This window comes from Ambystoma mexicanum, chromosome 2p, assembly GCF_040938575.1.
Source record: "Ambystoma mexicanum isolate Mex_15411 chromosome 2p, UKY_AmexF1_1, whole genome shotgun sequence".
Lineage (NCBI taxonomy): Eukaryota > Metazoa > Chordata > Amphibia > Caudata > Ambystomatidae > Ambystoma > Ambystoma mexicanum.
The window spans coordinates 19,533,635-19,553,377 of record NC_090923.1 but is presented as its reverse complement, the minus strand read 5'-3'; the positions used below and the strand labels follow the sequence as shown (position 1 = coordinate 19,553,377).

At 46.6% G+C, this 19,743-nt stretch overlaps 1 protein-coding gene across 1 annotated transcript in view; it reads left to right on the top strand.

Annotated features, from left to right (window-relative positions):
* The window catches only part of LOC138566149 (zinc finger protein interacting with ribonucleoprotein K-like), a 231,946-nt gene that overhangs the window by 67,417 nt on the left and 144,786 nt on the right, over positions 1-19,743 (top strand). The window contains exon 4 of the mRNA XM_069643163.1: positions 4,004-4,117. Coding sequence (XP_069499264.1) covers positions 4,004-4,117 — 114 coding nt within the window. The remainder of the gene's footprint in view (positions 1-4,003; positions 4,118-19,743) is intronic.

The window sequence follows — 19,743 nt, the reverse complement described above, 5'->3', positions numbered from 1 at the left end:
TACGGGAAGACTGCGTACCTGTTTTCTTTGATGTGGATCTTGTTGGGGCCGCCAGGCTGTAGCCAGCTGAATGACGAGTGTGTGACTCGGGGAACCCGCCTCTCCACCACCCAAATGGTACAGGGTGGAGGATGGACAGACTCCCAGCGTCACGGAAGGCACTCTCCTGATTAACGTGACGGTGGGACTGTGCAAGCACAGACAGGAGAGGCAGCAGTCAGGTTGAAGATTCGGAACAAGGTGAAGTCCAAGGTGAACGCGGGATCACACCAAACAAAGACTAAGTCGGGGCACCAATCCGCAGGAAGACACTTTCAGGCGAACTTCAGGTAGCTGGTTTGGAGATGGCTGACTAGCCCGATGGTCTCTAGATCCAAAAAGGACGAGGCACCAGGCAGGACCAGACAGGAAAAGGGGAACCAGATAGGGAAGGGAAACCAACAAGGGAGAGCCCAAGGAATAGGGAAAAAGACAAAGGCCCAATTGGTCCCAGGAGAGTCAGAGGGGAAACTGGAGCCAAGGGAACCCAGGACGAGAACAAGGAACCCAGGCGACTGGAGGTCAAGTAGAGCAAGTGGAACCAAAGAGACCCTTGGGCAAAACTGGGCACCCAGGCAGGCAGAAGGCAAGCAGGACAAAAAGGACCCAGGGTTGAGCAGGGCACCCAGGCAGGCTGGAGGCAAGGCAAGGCAAAAGGGCCCAAGAGGACCCAGGGTTGAGCAGGGCACCCAGGCAGGCTGGAGGCAAGGCAAAAAGGGCCCAAGAGGTCCCAGGGTTGAGCAGGGCACCCAGGCAGGCTGGGGGCAAGGCAAGGTGGAAGCAGGGACCACAGGAAACCAGGAGCGAGCAACACGAATGAAGCTTCCGCGTTGAGACGCGGTTAGCTTCTGCTTGCGGTTCCCTTTTATGGGCCGCCGGCACCCGCGAGGCCTGAAACGCAAGCCGTTTCGTCTCCGGGTGCCGGCAGACCCGAAACGAGGCTTGGAAGACAAGCCCTTCCCAAAGCGCAGGCCCAATCTACGGCGCATGTGAGGAACCGAGACAGCGGTTTCCCGCGCATGCACCGCAACCCTCCAGCAGCGGTTCCAGAAGCTCTCTTCCTGGCGGCTCCCCAGGCGCGAAAGCGCGGGTAGATCCGCCAGGAGGGAGAAGGGAGAGCGATCGCAACGGACCTCGGTCTCCCCAAAAGTGGCGTGGCATTGTTTTTGGGAGATCTTGAATAGGTCTCTAAAGAGGTTTCTCTTGTCGACTAGTGCAGGACATATCATAATTAGATGGTTAAGAGACTCAGGTATCTCTTTGTTCTTGCAAAAGCGACAGAAATGTTCCTCTTTCAGTAAATATCGAATTTGAGATAATCTTTGTCTGGTGGGAAGGATATTTAATCGCATTTTCATGAAAAATGTGCGGATAGTTGGATCCCGAAAAAGTTCCAAGTAATGTGGAAGTTCATTCAATGCTCGTATGTCAATCGGGCATTGTAGATTCGTTGAGTAGCTTGCCTTCACTGCCATTGTTTTGGACCAATCATTGCGCTGTAGCTTGAACTTTGCACGCTGTGGGCGATTTATCAGCATTTCATCCGTAATATCTTCCTTTGCCATTTGGTTAAACAGTTCAGTCTTCCATGTTTTCAAGATGGTGTTATGCATTGCCTGTGGAGTTATTTTAAGGATTTGCATTGCTGGAATAGGATCTTCATTTATGACCTTACACAGAAGATCCAACTGCTTCCAGCAGACTAGTGAGGCTAGTGATTGTAGGACTACCTCAAAACGTAATCTAGTTATAGGATATATCCTTGAGAGATGTAAAATTTTCTGCCAGAATAATGCTTCTAGCTTATGCCAGTTTATGTTAGTGGCAGTGATCATTGCGTCGCTCCCATAAGTAATAATGGGGATTACCTTCTGGCGGTAAAACACTATGATCGGTTTCGCAGAAAATGTTCCGTAGCGCTTTTCTAGCATCACACCTTGGCATGCCAGCATTTGGATTTTACTTTCTAGAGTCGTCACCCAGGCAGTTTCATCCTTATGTTGGTTTAGTAATATTTAAAGAAGGTAACTGTGTCCATCACTTTTTTGTCTAGTATAAAGTTTGTTGATTTGTTTCGGTTAGATGTCTAGTGATGATTAGTTGCTGCCATGATTTTGTTTTTTTTGTTATTAATCTGGAGTTCGTTATTGATCATGTATGATTATGTCATACGTAAATTCTCCTGTAGTCCAGAGGGCGTTTTATGTAGGAGTACGATGTCGTCGGCATACATAAGGTATATAATCGGGAGTGAATTTATCTTCGGCGGATTGAGGTTTGCAGGGTTGATATTCATGGAGTAGTCAGCAGTATATAGGTTATACAGTGTCGCCGCTAAGGGGAACCCCTGTTTTAGGCCGTTCCATGTTCTTATGGGCTCCGTGGTGGTTCCTTCTTTCGTCAGCCTGATCGAGACTGTAGTGTTGGAATATAATAGTTTGATTGGTTCGCTAATTTCTGGAGGGCAATTCCATTTGGCAAGTTTTTCCCACAAGATGGACCTGTTTATGGCGTCAAAAGCCATGTGCAGGTCTATGAACGCTGCATAGACGGGCACGTTGTTTCTTATGGCTTCGTGTTTTAGCAAATTTAGGATTAGGAGATTTACGATACTTCCCACGTTAGGGGTGAAGCCGGTTTGCCGACTATCAAATTGGTTTGAAGCTTTCGCCCATGTAGTCAATTTTTTGGAGAAGGTATGAAGCAAACAATTTTCCCAATGGATCGAACAGGGCAATTGGTCTAAAGTTGGCAGGATTATCTCTGTCGCCCTGTTTATAAATTGGGATCAGAACCGCTTTGTTCCACGTAGTTGGTAATAACTTTACTGCATTGATTAGAGTTAGTATGAGATCCATTAGGTTCGCCCAAGTCTCCGGGTCACGTTTCAGGGCAGCATTGGATAACCCATCTGGTCCAGGTGCTCTAGAGGCAATGTAATCTTTCAAGGCAACAAACTGAATCACCAAAATAAATGCCTTGGCTTTTTCAGACTGCTTACTTTATCTCCAAAGCTCTGACTGTTGAACATGCAACAGCAGAATGTTTTTCTTTATCGAACTCAAAAGGTTTTCTCAAATCACACACAAGAACACGATACATGGCCTTGCCAAGCAATGACTACAACAGGTGCCTCATCACACAATTTATTTTGTTGTGCGTCTTGAAAGCACAGTACTAACATTCAGATGTGAATTATTTGGAGTCACCTCACTTTGCATTCTGTGGGAATAGAAGGGCAGTTGGTTAAAAATGTTTTGTTTACCTGTTTAGTTACAAGTATCCAATAGCCTATAATAGGTCAAAGACTGGCCTGGTTCATATCATTATAATAAAGACGTTGCCCTGATGAAATAAATGTAACTTCTTTAGTTGGACAGACCCTTGTCCTAGGCTCACACGTATAATGTGCAGGACCACCATACCAGGGTATCAGGTAATATTGTCCCTGTATATAATGTCGCCATACATGTAGTCGCCGGAAAATGGCATAGGCAACATTATATATGGGGACAATATATGGGGTAAATGGGAGTAGGGGTGTCCCCTGGTCCCTTTAAAACAAAAAACTAAAATTCAGGGGTTGCGGGGGTGTCCCTCACAGGATATGTATGATAATGTCTCCGCAAAAAAACAGCGACATTCTTGTATGGCGACATTTTTGCGGGGACCGGAACCCCTACCAGGACATCCTGTCTACACCACTTCCAGTGAGTTAGAATATTCCAGAACTGGACGAGCCGGGTATCAAACCCATGCTCGCCCTGAGCTGTATGTCTGAATGGCTTATGCACGCAGGGGTGTGAGTGGGGTGCAGAATGTGTATCTTCATCAGAAGGGCATCACTTGCAGTACTTCTGGAAGTTTCCTGCAAATGTCACACCAGGATGGAAGCTGGGTAGTGTAGGCCGGCAGGGAAAGCTCACTGAGCAGGATTTCATCATGGACTTCTCTCTTCTTACAGGCGATACAGCAGCCGATCCGGATTTGCATTTTGCAGTGAGTCATGCAGCACCTCAGCACGCAAACCACGCTCAGGACTCAGAAAGAAGGCAACACCATGAACGTCTTAAAGCAGGTGAGAAAGTAACCGGAGCACTATCGTATTGTCAAAAGGTTTAAATTGCACCTTAATCATGCTTAGAACATGACGGGATGCGGCATGAGAGCCTGTATAAATAGTGATTGTATTTGTCATTAGAGCAATACACGGCCAGGGAGCAGAATTTATTCAAAAGACATTCTCCATCTACAAACCCACCAGAACCCTAAGATCCTGTGAGGACATCCACCTAGAACCCAAACAATACTCAAAGAAAAAACTGGGTGCGTCAGCATTCTCATGCCTAGCGAGGAAACTATGGACCTCCCTGCCCAAGGAAATCCGCAACATGAAGGACCAATCAAAATTCAGAAAACTCCTTAAAGCCTGGCTCTTCAGATGCGAACACAATGAAACCGACTAAACAGTGCCTCCACACCTCGTAACACACCTAGTACTGGAAAAAGAGAAGCAGCACAAAATAACAAAGGAATGAGGAATAGGACTGGAAAAAGAGACCTAAGCAGAAGCCCTCCCTAGTCCCCAAAGAGAAACTAATAATGAACAGGAGAAGCTGGTAGACCTGTTACGAATAGGCAAGAGAAGGAAGCTCAAGGGAAACCGGGGGAGGGAAATTTCAGTAAAGGGAGACTCCCAGCCTAGGCACACCCCACTAAGAACCACCAAATAAACTGGAGTAATGCACCTGACCTTCCCCAATAGATAATAGACAACGCCTGAAGGATAATGAGGAAGACGATGAAACATTCTCTGCAGATCACGCTAAGGCCAGTAAACGCACCACCCACCCAGAAATATAGCCAGTACTATGATATCAGACAGCCTAATGAACCCCGGAGACACTTAGGCATCACAACCGATGTGGCAAAACCCAGAAAACGTAACTAGGGGCAGACAAAGATCACAAATACCACAGGTGACGAAGCAAGAGGAATCTCACAGGCAGGAAATCTGTCGCACTTAGGTGGATTTCTGGGGTGGGAACCGCAATGCACTGGGAAGGATATCAGGGATAGGAAATCTTGCACAATTAGGCGGATTTCAGACGTAGGAAATGGGATGCACTGAGAGGGGGCTCAAGACAGGGGGAAGTGAGACGCACTCAAATGGATTTCCGGGTAGAAGGTGTGACGCACCTGAATGGACCTCAGGGGTAGGAAGTGAACACATTTGGATGGAGTTTCAAGTGGGGAGGCGGTATGCGACAAAAATTGGATTGATAGCCAGGGTGTGGGGAGTGGTTCACTGGGGTGAACTCCTCGGGAGAGAGGGTGGCGCACCAGGATGGGTGCCTGGAGTGAAAGATGGAGAGAACTTGGGTAGACTTAAGGGGGGGTAATTGTGGATTGCTTGAATGGATTTCAAGGACCTTCGCCAACAATCATTACTAACAAACTTGTCTGCATATACCTTGCAAACTTTGAACTTGACACAACCAGACCTCTACAGCACCACAACCCGCACCTAGTTCACAACACCACAACAACAAAACAAACCACACATAGCTTCGCACAATAGCAAATGCCGGCCAACTCCCGAAAACCGCACCTATGATCAGTGAACGGTGTCTCCGAACTGAAGCTGCCAACCGCACATCACAGCTTTCTTGCTCTTTTTCCACTCAATCCTATTAACAACCCACCCTCCCGCCTTGTATTACAGATCCACGTGAGCGCCCGGAGACTACGCAAGTGGCATTGGTGCGCAATATAAAAGCCATTAACATTAACACCCAGGGCAGAGGCGCTGGGCAATCAGAGGACAGGAACACAGGCCATTAATCACCTGTGTTCTCTTCTGCCCTACTGTGCCACTCGCCCAGGTTTGCCATTATATGCCCCTCTGCATACATACACAGCCCCGCGGCTATGACCTCCACTCTCAGCCCTAGAAATGGTAAAGGGTCTTACTCCCTTTACTAATTCTGGGACAAAAAATGGCTAAACACATAAGTCGCAGCTGCAATTTAACTTAAAGCAGTGTTTTTAGTGGAGTGCAGATTTGAGGAGGGCCTCTAACAAGGGGGAGTAGCCTAAGTGGGGGTTGGGGGGTGGGGAGAGGGAGTGGGGGGTAGTGGGAGTAAAGGAGGAGCAGCGCAGCACATTGGTGCGCCCCAACCTTTTGTTTCTTAATCACTGACTCCAGCGCGGGGGTCGGGCCGGTGATTAAGAAACAAAAAGGGAAGTTTCACCAAAAGAATTGGTAGCAGTGCACCCTGCCTCCTATTCTTTCTTTGAGAGGGGTACCAAACCCACCAGACAGCCCTTTAACTCAACATAGCCATGTGGTTAAAGTGCTGCCTACAAGGTCAGGCCTCTCTGATTATCTAAGCAGAAGTTCCGACACCACAGGCAGCCCTTTAAGCACGTGGCCCTGTTAAGCTAAAGGGCAGCCTGAGGACTGCCAGGGCTCTGCCCCAGCTAGCCTCGGCCCACTTAAAGCCCTGCCTAGAAGGAATATAGCACCAGAGATGAAAGTCCAAGATGCTAGTAGCGATAAAGAGAGCGGTCTGGGCCAGGTAGGGCCTATAACAGCCCATAGTACTCATAAGGCCTCCACGGCTCCTACTGCTGGACCATTACTGGATTTTCACACACCAGAAGGCAGTGTTTATCACTATGTTAATATTAAATACCTTTTTTCCAATTCACTCCTAAATTTCACAGATATTACTTTTGTTAACAATGCCACACTTGTTTCTTATTTAAATAATCGCTTGCCGGCTCTGCGCAATATTTTACACATGGAACAATTCAGATACAAATATCTATATAAAGACGTGAAACAGCGCATGTGCAAGCAAAAATAAGCACAGAAATTCAGTGAGTTCTAAACGCTTTCCTGAATTGTAGCAAAGAGGGAGGAAGAGAAAAAGAGACTTCCAAGCTGGTGGTGCTGCTGCAGTAAATGGCTGAGCAGAGAAAGGATTATGTCAAACTCTATGGCCATGTAGGCGAAGGAAGCAATCGCTTCCGGTGTGTCGCTGGCCACCAGGCAGGGACGACGTCAGGTGTTGCTAGGTCTGGAAGAGATCCGAGGCTAAGCTAATATCGCGACTGTCTCAGCTCAGGGCTAGCTAGCCCCTGAGCTTCTATCCAGGGCTGCAACCAAAAGACCCGGGACTATAGCCCCCTCATCCCCCTCACCTTGTTAGCAACTCCTCTGCGTCTGAACCCCGAGACTCAAGGGCCCCCCTAGAAACTGCCCCCATGTTGCCAGTCAGCAAGCAGTCTGTGGGGAGCAGCCCTGAGATCTTGCAAGACTGCAATAATATCTGTCATTTATAACACGCCTGTACACAAGTGTTTCTAGGCGCCCAAGACAAGGGAGGGAAGACAAAGGGAGGACAAGAACAAACAATCGTACTAGCCCTTGCGTCATTCAGATCGTGCAAGTGCTATGACGTAAAGTGCAGGGGGAAGGGAGGAGGGGGAGTGCAAGGGAGAGGGGATGTGAAGTGCAGTCAGGACAGCAATGCTCTGAGTGAGTGCAGCCAGGGCAGCAGGACTCTGGGTAAGTGCAAGGAGGCAGCAGGGCAGTACAGGTGACAGATTCAGCCTCTAAGTGTGCGGTGTACCCCGAGGCAGTGCAGGGAAGACTTAGAGGAGCGCGGGAAACCTAGTAGACTCTGATGCTAGCCAAGCAACCAGTCAGAGCAGTAGACAAGTAGGACAGCAGGGGGGAGAGAGAGAAAGCAGAGGAGAAAAGGAAGGTCTTGAACGGCTTCCGGAACTTCAGGTGGTCCGGCTCAGGTTTGAAAGGGGCAGGGAGGCCCTTCCAGTGGGAGACACCTGCAGAGGAGAGAGATCTACCCCCCCACTCTCTGCGTGGAGAAGCGTCTGACCCTCAGGGAGTTTGAGGTAGCTGAGCGAAGGGCTCGGGAATGAGAAGGAAGGTATTTTGGAAGAGAAAGTTGGATGTAGGGCGGACCCCAGCCCCGGCCCCAGAAAGCCTTGTGGATGATGCAAAGGGCCTTGAACTTGATCCTTGCAGCCACCAGGAGACAGTGCAGAGACTTTAGGGCTGGAGAGATATGACCGCTGGGGTTGAGGCCAAGTCTTGCAGTCCTTTTCTGGATTATTTGTAGAGGGAGGAGAGTAGAGGAAGGCAGATTGAGAAAGAGACTGTTGCAGTAGGCCAGCCTAGAGAGAAACAGGGCTCTGGAGACAGTAAGCTTCTCAGGGAAAGTGAGAAAAGGAAGGTTACCTTTGAGGAGGTGCAGCTGGTACTGGGTCTTCTTGGCAATGTCTGTGATGTGAGGAGAGAAGGAAAGAGTGGAGTCAAAGATGACACCAAGGTTTTTAGCCTCACAGGAAGGTAAAGGAAGAGGGCCACGAAGGGGGCCAGAGTGAGGGAGGCAAAACGGGAGCAGGAGTCCCAATGAGAAGGCTCTCTCCCTTACTGGCATTACGGCAGTGATCGTTGGGGGCGCACCAAACCTGAATCACGGATAGACAGTCAGGAATGAGCAAAAGAGAAGAAGAGACTGAGTGGAGTCTGAAAGAGAGCTGAGTATCATCCGCATAAGACTGAAAGTTAGAGCGGAAGGTAGAGACCAGGTAGACATTGTAGAGCCAGGGTGAGAGTATAGAGCCCTGGGGAGCACCACATGTTGAGAGAGAGGTGGTGGAGAGAAAGGACCCAAGTTGGACCTGAGAGGTTTTGCAAAAACAAAAAAGAAGCAGTGTACACGATAATGGAGCGCTCGCCACAGTGCGCTGGTTGCACCTTATTGAAGCACTACTGAGAAGCTGTATTCCCCGAATTGCTGTGTTATTGCCTGAATGACAAGGGTTCTCATCGGTGTCCTGCTCAGAAAAAGCTTTCAAAAATGGTTGTCCTCACTTTTCTGTAGTTAACAAAGCAACTCCTCCTGTGAAACTAAAACTATTATGCTATGGAAACAAAAAGAAGATCACGGCAGACACAGAAATGGATAATAGGAATGCATGTTTATTTATGCATGGCAATAGTCACTAATCACTACCAAGCAATGAGCACTCTCTAGCAATGAATGCTTCAGCACAGCTTCTCTCTAGCTCTGCTCTACCCAACTACTGACTCTCTCCTGAACAGCACATAAATCTACTTTTATACAGAATAGCATTGTACTGATGATGCATTTTACATTTTACAGGCGTAGAAAGCAGTCTATGGCAACCAGCATTTTCAACTCCGTGCGTGCATACATCATTTCAACATAGCCGTGATCTGTACAGGGACACAGAGGCATGTTCTCGTATAATATTCTAAGAACAGCAAGCATATCGCTAACATACTTTCTTTCTCGCATCGAGACAGTCTAACTGCAGAATGAAAACAAGCAGTCAAGGTTATATCTTACAGTCTGCCAAGAGACAGATTTATTTTGAAAACATCTACACACACTGTGTTCAGCTGCAAACACATTTGCTTTTGCCTTTCGCGCTCAGCAAAAACCTAATTCATAATAGACAAAAAACAGACCACATTCTAGCGCTTAGAAACACAGAATGTGCGCTATACAAAATAACAAGCTAAATATATCTTTCTACATGGCTCTCAGCAAATGTCGATCTATGAGAGCTCAAAACAAACTATAATACTAAAGAGAGCTTATACTAAATGGATGCATAAATGAATGGATGAATGGATTCGCCCGTGCTAACTTAACCATGAAAATGCAGATTGACACTCGAGGACTGCCTCATAGCGATTGGCTAGCTCCATACTTCAAGAGCCAATTGACTTTGCCAACAGTCGGAAGCCGGCCCCTGCAGTCAACGGCCCCGTTTCTAAGGCCCCCTGTCTGAGTGTGCTGGAGTGACGAGCTCTTCTCCATGAAATCTGTTTCACATCCAAAGGAAGCCCTGCCTGCATCCAGCTGTCATGGTAAGCCCCACCTGGTACACATACCCCCTCCTTATAATCCAACCACCATTTGCTCCTCAGCACAACCCACTCTAGTTGCTGTATTACTGGTTTGATTCATAGCTTGTAATTGCTTCTACTGTAATTGTATTCTTGTTGTTATAATGTACAGCGCCTTGGCGTAAAGCACTATATAAACAAAATAAACATAAACATAAACATTAACTTTAAACTGTCTTTCCACCAGTGCTAATCTGCATTTGCTCATTACCTTCTAAAACTGCTCAAAGCAAATGCATTGCTTTGCTCACCATGGATTTTAGAAACATTTATTCCGGGGACTGGATTTAACAATTGATTTCAGATGTTGGCTTTTAAACAACGTATTTTAGATGTGTCCGCCAAACGCAGAATGAGGGCCATACCCTTTTAAGGTAGCGTGTTGGAACACGCGAGGTCATTGTCATCTACAAACCTCAATAAAATTACTATCTGAACAATATGCAGTAATTGCTTTACAAGAGACTTGGTATATCGAACCCCCTACATGGGATAATTTCGATATTGCACTCCTATCAGCAAAGGCCGGAACTCGTGGACGGCCTTCGTCGGGCCAAAGCTGTTAACAAGAAACATGGCTTCAAAGTGGAGGCCTGGAGAAACATTAACATCTTCATTCAGCTGGTGAAAATCACGTGTTTAAATCATGTGATAGCATTTATAAACATTTATCGCAACCCGGCAGGTTTAACTGATGAAGCATTTTTTGAAGGCCTGATTGAGTTATTAGATGTAATATCAGTAACCAATGGCATTACAGAAACCATCATAGCTGGCGATTTAAATCTAGATTGCTTATCTTCCAGCTCGAAAAGCAAGATAAGGGCCATCTCTACTTGGTCCAACCTCATGACTGTTAGGAACTTTAGAATAGTAAATGGTGCAGTTGAGAGAGATATACCCCCAAAATATACTTGGCAGCATGATTCAAGCCAAAGCACTATTGATTACTTCTATGTAGAGCAGCACCTGTTCAGTAGAATTCTTCTTTTTGAAATAATTCCTCAGTCACAAAGCGATCATCACCTTCTCTCCTTGGAGCTCAACTGGTCAACTGGAAACCTAGCTAATGAATGGATAAAACAACACCTAGAGGTTAACAATTCTAAAAATCATTTGAAATGGACCCAAGGAAATCTATGGAAGTTTTCCCATGCAATAAATAGATCTGCCAATTCCCATAAGATGATTAATTATATCAGTTTCTTGGAACCTTTTAAAAATACGATTGTTCCAAATCCAAACAGTAAAACTCATAAGCATTCTTTCGATCCGGAAATTAAGTTGCGTAACTCACAATATCGTAAAGAGAAGAGACTAATAATAGCCTCAAATAATATCAACCCCAGTCAGGCATTAAGAGCTGCTAAATGTAAATATCTAAACTGGATACGTGGTCGACGTGCCTTGATGTTCCAGCATGATAGTGAATGCATGCTTAACTCGATTCGCTCTAAAAACTCAGTCGAAGTCTGGAGATTGCTTAACTACCGTTCAATCCCGTTACAAGCACATGTTCAAACTGGAGCGGTATCGGAGGATACATGGGTGATTCACTTTTCAAACTTGTATAAGGACCCAAACTTTGCAGTGGAAGAGTATAGGATGCAAACAACTACTGCTTGGAATATCCAATGCTCGCCGTCGTTACTCGAAGAGCTGATACTAAATCAAAGCTCCTCCAGAGCTGCACGCCCTGACGGCCTGCACAATTTAATCCTCAAAGAAAATCCGAAGCTCTGGGCTAAGATCCTCCATGCCATTTTCCAAGTGATGGTATATCGTAAATTACCGGCATCCTGGACTACTTCAATAATAGTGCCCATATATAAGAAAGGTGACCACACAAACCCGCAAAATTACCGCCCGATTTCTTTATTAGATGCTCCGGGGAAGCTTTTTGCAAAATCGGTGTTGGGCGAATTTAACGCTTGGACGAAATCCTGTGATATGAGAGACCAGCAACAAACAGGATTTGTCGTGGGTCTAGGTACCTGTATAAATCTCCTATCACTCAATGCAATAAAAGCTCAATGCCAGATGCATAAGCAATCTGTCTATTTTGCATTTGTAGATCTACACGCAGCATTTGACTCTGTCTCCCGTGTCCTTCTTATGATGAAACTAAAAAGAGACGGCTGCCCTCCAGTCCTTCAGGATATCATTCACTTATTTCATGCCGATACATCTATCCGTATAAGACTAACATTGGAAGGATTACTATCAGCCCCTATTAAGACAGCTCGTGGCTTAACGCAAGGTTGCCTATTAGCTGCAGCAATCTTAGATTATTTTATTCAAGAGCTAAGATTTTCATTCCTGCACATATCATCTGACGCTCCAGTTCTTAATGGGAAAAAATCACTAATCTGAACCACGCAGATGACATAGTGCTCATTTCAAAATCCCTGATGGGTTTGCAGAAGCTACTTGACGCATTCATCTCCTATCTAGTTACGAATCAGTTGGTGGTTAACACTAATAAAACACAGATTGTAACATACCTAGCAAATAAAAATCATAGGAACAGATATAAATGGACTATAAATCAAATGCCACTAGAAACCGTGACCTCATACATTTACCTTGGAGTAGTTTTTGAAGGTTCTTTAACGCCATGTGGCCAAGTAGAGCGCATGGAAGCGAAATTGTCCACAGCCATATCGCAGACAAAAATTATACTGCACCGGTAAGGTAAATTTACGATAAAACCAGCAATCACCTATTGGACCATGAAAGCAATTCCATCCATTTTATGCGGAGCCAAAACACTACTGAACTGTAAACTTCTAAATCTTGATAGATTAGAAGCCAAATTCTGGAGGGCAGTTCTCGCCCTAGCGCAATGTGTACCGGGTGCCTGCCTACGTTATGAACTGGGACTAATTTCCATGCATGCCATCTATTTATGGCGATGTTGCTCATTGTTCCGTAAATGTCTGCTGGCAAATCATCATCCAAATATGTTACAGGTAATTGCTGACTATGTGTTAACATCAGATAAAAGTTTTATGAAATGGTGAGTTGGCGAAAGTCTGGCCTGTTTAGCAAACGCAAACGTATCAATCCATATGTTAGTGACAAATCCGGATAAGGCACAAAAATTAATATATCAACCGGATTGGGCCAACACGAGAGACAAATGTCTAAAGTATCGCCAAATTTGTAAGTACCAATTTTTGCCTAAAGCAGTTAAAACACCAGAAGCATACTTTTTAAAATTTCCATCTGTCGCTTTAAGATCTGGCCTTTTGAGAGCGCGCTTCGACTTATGGCCTACTCGCCAAGTACAAGTCAGAAGAAATTTGAGCCCAAAAGATTTAGAGTTCTGTAGATTCTGTTTGGATCCCAGCTCTGTTGAATCATTATAACATCTGGTATGCTACTGTGTGGAGTTAACTGCTTTAAGACTAGCCCACTTCGCAAATGTAATTACCATCTTAGAAACGGTTGAACAAGATACACGTTGGACTTTTTTATTATGTTCTAACAAATCCTCTGTACAGATAGCATTGATTAATTTCCTAATGTCCCTGAAATTAGAAAATCTGTTAAGCAAAGGGTCAAGTTGAGTTACTGCAACTATGTTCTTTCGTTGGGCTCGTAAGATCATGTTTATGAGGTTCAATGTCTAAAGAATGGAGCTATACTGTGTGTTGTTGATAAATTGACTATTTGAAACAAGAGACATTTGTCGAGATTTGACACTAAGAAAGAATTGTATGTCAAATGAACTTTACCTTTTATTTCTTTTTTTTGTGTGTAAATATATGATTCTGTAAAATGGATGAATTATAATTAACTGTTAATTGTTAAATTGCACTTCTGTCTATGTTTTTAAATTTTGTATATTGAAAAGCTGTTTAATTACAGCTAATAAAATAAAAAAAATTTAAAAAACAAGACCCGTGCAATGGCTGACTCAGGCTCTGACTTGGCAATCCTGGCCATCCATATGTACAATAGTATGGTGGGACGTCAGGCTGTGGAAGTCAGAAGACACAAACCAACCATCTGTGGGGACGTCAGTGAACTTGCTGGGCTACATCACTGCCAATATAGAGTTCAAAGGCAGACAGTCCATGAGCAAAGTCTACTTCTCAGAATAGGGTCCGGCGATGTTGGGGTGGGATGACCAGCACACGTTACACAAAAGACTGGACCCAATCTTATGTGCACCGATGATCAAGTATTGATAGTAAATACAGAAGGAGCGTCGGGTTGAGACAAGATTTGTCCACCCTATTTTCTGAAGAACCTGGGAAGATCAAAAAAGACATCCACAAAATTCGACTCAAGCCCAATGCAGTACCAGTTAGACACAGGGTGAGGCCAGTGCCGGCCACGGCAAGAAGTCCCGTACAGGCCCAACTAGACCAAAATGGTCAAGGATGGCACCATAGAGACTGTGCAGTCATCCGAGTGGCTGAGCACTGTTGTACTTATCAAAGAACAGCAGACAAATGAGATTACAGTGTGCATCGAACTGCGCAGCCTAAATGTGAAAGTGATAACAGACAGCTACCCTCTACCCAGGATCAACTGATACTCATGATGAAGGAAGCAAAGTTCTTCTCAAAATTAGACATGCGTGATGTATTCCACCAGATAAGTCTGCACAAAGATTCCCGACTGCTCACTGCCTTCACCACACCTTTTGGCAGGTACCAGTACATTTGCATGCCGTTTGGTCTGTCGTCAGCCGCTTATTGGTGAAGCTTCAAGGAGCAGGAGTATGGTTACGATATGAAAAATGTGTATTTAGAGCCTGAGAAGTAGAATACCTGGAATACAGGATCTCGAAGGATGGAGTAAGTCCCAAGAAGCCGTCTTGCAGGCCATAGTCAAGGCGCCAGCCCCAGAGACAAAGGAAGAGCTGCGATCCTTCCTAGGACTCGTAGAGTACTACTCAAAGTTTGTACCAAGGTTCTCAGAGACAACGGCCCTGTTGAGTGAATTGCTGAGGAAAGGAACCGAGTATAAGTGGGGTCAAGAACAAATGACCGCCTCTAAAGAAGTCAAAACAAGTATAGTCAATGCCCATTGCCTGAAGCCGTTCAGTCCAGCATGGGAAATGTACATCACGACAGATGCAAGGGCCTATGGGCTGGGTGCCACGCTTACCCGGAAGAAGGGGGACACCGAACAAATAGTCGCGTTTGCACCCAAATCACTGTCAGACACAGAAAATAATTACTCCACAATCAAAAAAGAAATGCTCAAATGTGCCTGGGCTGTGGGGTATTTCCAGACATATGTTTGGGGCAAAGCCCAGGGGACACAAAGACTTTGACGCCGAGACTGGCACGGATAGCAGCCAAGCTGCAAAAATGCACCTATGAAGTCTTTCACATAGCAGGGTGGAGGAACGCTCAAGCAGATTGCATGTCAGGGTTGCTGGAATGGGGAACTCCTGCCACCACCTTCCTCCAGGATGAGTGTGTGGTAGCGTCCGTCAGTGATCTAAGAAGCCAGGAGTTCCTGGAAATGAGTGAGTCCCACTGGAAAGAAGAGCTAGAGAAAGATGAGTCCTTGAGAAAAGTGACTAATTGGACTCAGAATAGGTGGCCAAATGAAAGAACTATTCCAGAGTGGCTGCAGCCTTACTGGAAGGTGAACGAAGACATATTTGTAAATGATGGGTTGGTGATGAGAGGGGATCAAGTAATACTGCCGGTAGGAATGCAGATAGTGATCTTGTGCAGGGCACACGCAGGCCACCTTGGCAGCAACATGACCAGGCAAAGAGTGCGGTAGACATACTGGTGGCGTGCATGGACCTGGACATCAGGGTCATGATAAAAGGATGCCACAAGTGTATGAACAGTGAAAAAAGGCTGAAGGTACAGCAAGCACTGATGATCCACACTGAAATCCCATCAGGAGTGTGGCACAAGTTGGGCCTTGATGCTATCGGACCCTTGGACACCATGTCGCCTGATCACAAGTATGGAGTGGTAATAGTGGATTACCTGTCCAAACAGGTAGAGGCAGAATTTGTTCCCAACATCACCACGGCTACTGTGGTAGAGGTTCTGAATGCCATTTTTCAGAGGGCAGACCTGCAGAAAGAAATCGTCATGAGCAATGGCGTCCAATTAGTTTCAAGGGAAATGGAAGAGATCCTACAGAAACACAACATCAAGGCAGATCAGAGCCAGTCTGTGCACCCCCAGGCAAATGAGCTAGTCAAAGGGACTAATAGATTCATAAAGGCATAACTACAACCAGCTGGAGCTGCAGGGATGGATAGCTATGAAACAGTCAAGGAGGCCATAGCCTCTCACCTCCTGACTCCCAATGTGATCACCAGTGTGTCACCCTTTCAGATGTTGAGGAGGGCCGGTTCCACCTTAGTACCCCCATGGTTATCCAGAAGGAGGCAGGATGACACCATAAGCTTAGAGTGGCATCCAGAGTGCCGATCGGAGAACTGAAGTAAATGAAGGAGACATAGTGAGAATAAAATTACCTCACAAGGATCAAGCAACAGGATCCAAGAACAGTCAGCCAATAGAAGTCGCACACAAGGGAACTAACCACATCTACACCCGGGATGAAAAAAGGTGGAATTTAAAGAGAGTTTCAGTGTTCAAAAGATGGCTCATGGAGTTGAGAGAATCGTCAGAGGGGGAGTCATCAACAGAACATCAAGAACCATACGAAAAACCAGAAGCAGTAGAAACAGAACAGGTTGGAGGAGAGTCAAGAAGGAAGCAGCGAGGGAGATGTCACACTAGGAGAAAGTGAACCACACGGGAGAGATCAGGTTGCCGCAGATCTGTGAAGGAGTAGGAGAACTCGAGACCCCACCACTGGGAACATCACACAGAGGGAGCAGTCCTCAGCGAGAGAAGCAAATACCGACAAGGTACAGAAACTTCGTGTTGGAGTAGGACCAAGCCGCTTGACAAAATGAGGCATGTGGGGAGCAGCCTTGTGAGATCCCGGCACCACCGAGATCTCGTGAGACTGCAATTGCGCATGCGTGCAACCTCCAGAGAGCATGCCAGGCAGAGAGCGGACCCGCAGACAAGCAGACACTCCCCGGTGCTCCTCCTGCTCACGGGCCTACGGCCTGCGTCCACAGGAGACATTTAGGATATTGGAGACTCTTTACAAGCGCCACCAGCTGCAGCAGTGAGGCAACTGCATTGAACATACAAGAGACTTTATATTCTACCAATTATTGCAACACCCATTAAACCTTAAAATATACAATCTTCTGTCCAGTCATCTGCGCCCCACGACACAGCCCTATAACACAGCACTGTATTCCTTTCGTTCTGGGGCTTTCAATGTGCGCACTCGTCTTACAAGCTGCGCTAGCTGGAGCCATTCCAGCCGTCAATACTCTCTGGATATACAGAAGTGTTATCACCACATTGCCTTTTAACAGCTGTTCTTCCACATCAGGCACTTGCTAACAAAGAGGGATGTATAGCTTTTCAGTGGGCATTGAGTGTTTCAGTTCCCTACTGGCTGGCTGTCGCGTGCTATTTGGTGGCGATTAATCCCCAGCAGTATTTCTTTGCCGCCGTTCTAACGCATACATGCCAACATTGTGCCGTACCTGGGAGCGAGATTGTCTCTCGCAAAAAGCGTGATAATAACATTTCCCATAAAATGACATTAGGGTTGGGATGATTCTGGGAAGGAGAAAGTACAAAATAGCTATATTTTAGGTGAAAAAATCGAGAGTCTCCCGCCTAAACTGAGAGGGTTGGCATGTACGGTAATGTATGCACTACACGGTTGCCTCAGACTGTTTTTTGCTTTAAGCAAGGGGGTCCCAAACCATCAGGTTGAAATGGGCCCCACACTTCTTCAGCCAGGACTGCCACCAGGAATCCGTGACACATATCGTCAGCCAGTACTCTCACCAGGAATCTGTGACATCGTCAGCCAGGCCTGCTACCAGGAATCGGTGACATGCATTTCAGCCGGGACTGCCACCAGGAATCGGTGACACACATCTTCAACCGGGCCTGCCACCAGAAATCGGTGACACACATCTTCAGCCGGGCCTGCCACCAGAAATTGGTGACACACATCTTCAGCTGGGCCTGCCACCAGGAATCGGTGACACACATCTACAGCCGGGCTTGCCACCAGGAATCAGTGACACACATCTTCAACCAGTACTGTCACCAGGAATCAGTGACACACATCTTCAACCGGGCCTGCCACCAGAAATCGGTGACACACATCTTCAGCCGGGCCTGCCACCAGAAATTGGTGACACACATTTTCAGCCAGACCTGCCACTAGGAATCAGTGACACACATCTTCAGCCGGCCTGTCGCCAGGAATCGGTGACACACATCTTCAGCCGGCCTGCCACCAGGAATCAGTGACACACATCTTCAGCCGGCCTGCCGCCAGGAATCAGTGAGCCACATCTTCAGTCGGGCTTGCCACCAGGAATCAGTGACACACATCTTCAACCAGTACTGTCACCAGGAATCGGTGACACACATCGTCAACCAGTACTGTCACCAGGAATCGGTGACACACATCGTCAGCCAGTACTGTCACCAGGAATCGGTGACACACATCGTCAGCCAGGCCTGCCACCAGGAATCTGTGACTGTCTCATCTCATTATGGACGCTGGTCGTGGTAGCGCTGTGGCCGGCTTCGGTGTGCTGGAGCTTTGGCGTATTCCAATATGGCGGCCAGAAAGCTCTGTTCTGGTAGAGCTTGTCTGTCTGCTGCTGCTTGTGGATGGACTTCTCCTACGTGCGGTCATGTGACAGAATATAGGCAGTCCGTTCCTGTGCCCCAGTGCGTCGTACATTCGACAACTAGGAGGAATCTTTTGCCTGATATTCTTGTCTTTTTCCTTGCTGACTCTGCCTCTCTCTTACAGGACTGTTTCACCTGCCATTACCTCTGCTCCCGCTCCAGCCTGCCTTCATCGTACTCCAAACCCAGAAATCAACAGCCAACCTACATACATCTTAATCTGTACCGTCTTCAACGGTACGGAAGAACTTATCCTTCTGTCCTTACAGATTGATCGTGAAAGGAGATCCGCCCCCTCCAGAGTCATCCGCTCGTTCACTACAGGAACCTTGTAGTTAGGCAACACTCGTAGCCAAGTAGCTTCGAAGGGAAGGGAAGGGGAGACACGCTACACAGTTATCGGGGAGCCCATTACTTATTCTTTCCCTCCTGCAATTGTAGGAGACAAGCCATCACTTGGGGAAGTATCCAGCTCAACGAGCGCTTCTTCTACAGACTGAATAAAGACACGCGTACTGACAGCTACTTATTGTATCGAGATATCTGCTATTGAAGGGGTCCAGTCCAGGATCTTCCAGCCCGAGATTCCGAAGATCGATGATTTACCACTTAACTTTGCTCTCAAGTCCAGCACATGGATTTCTGCCCCAGAGGGTTTCCCTGGGGATTTTGCTCCTCTCTGTTCCCTTTCTCATCCAGCTGGAGGGTGGTAAGGTTCACAGGGGGGCTTTCCTGTCCTCAAGAAATTGCCATCGGCTCAGGTTAGTGGCTATCTGCATGTTATTGAACCTAGTTTAGGACAGTGACACACATTTCAGCAGGGACTGCCGCCAGGAATCGGTGACACACATCTTCAGCCGGGCCTGGCACCAGGAATCAGTGAGACACATCTTCAGTCGGGCTTGCCACCAAGAATCAGTGACACACATCTTCAGCCGGCCTGCCGCCAGGAATTGGTGACACACATCTTCAGCCGGGCCTGCC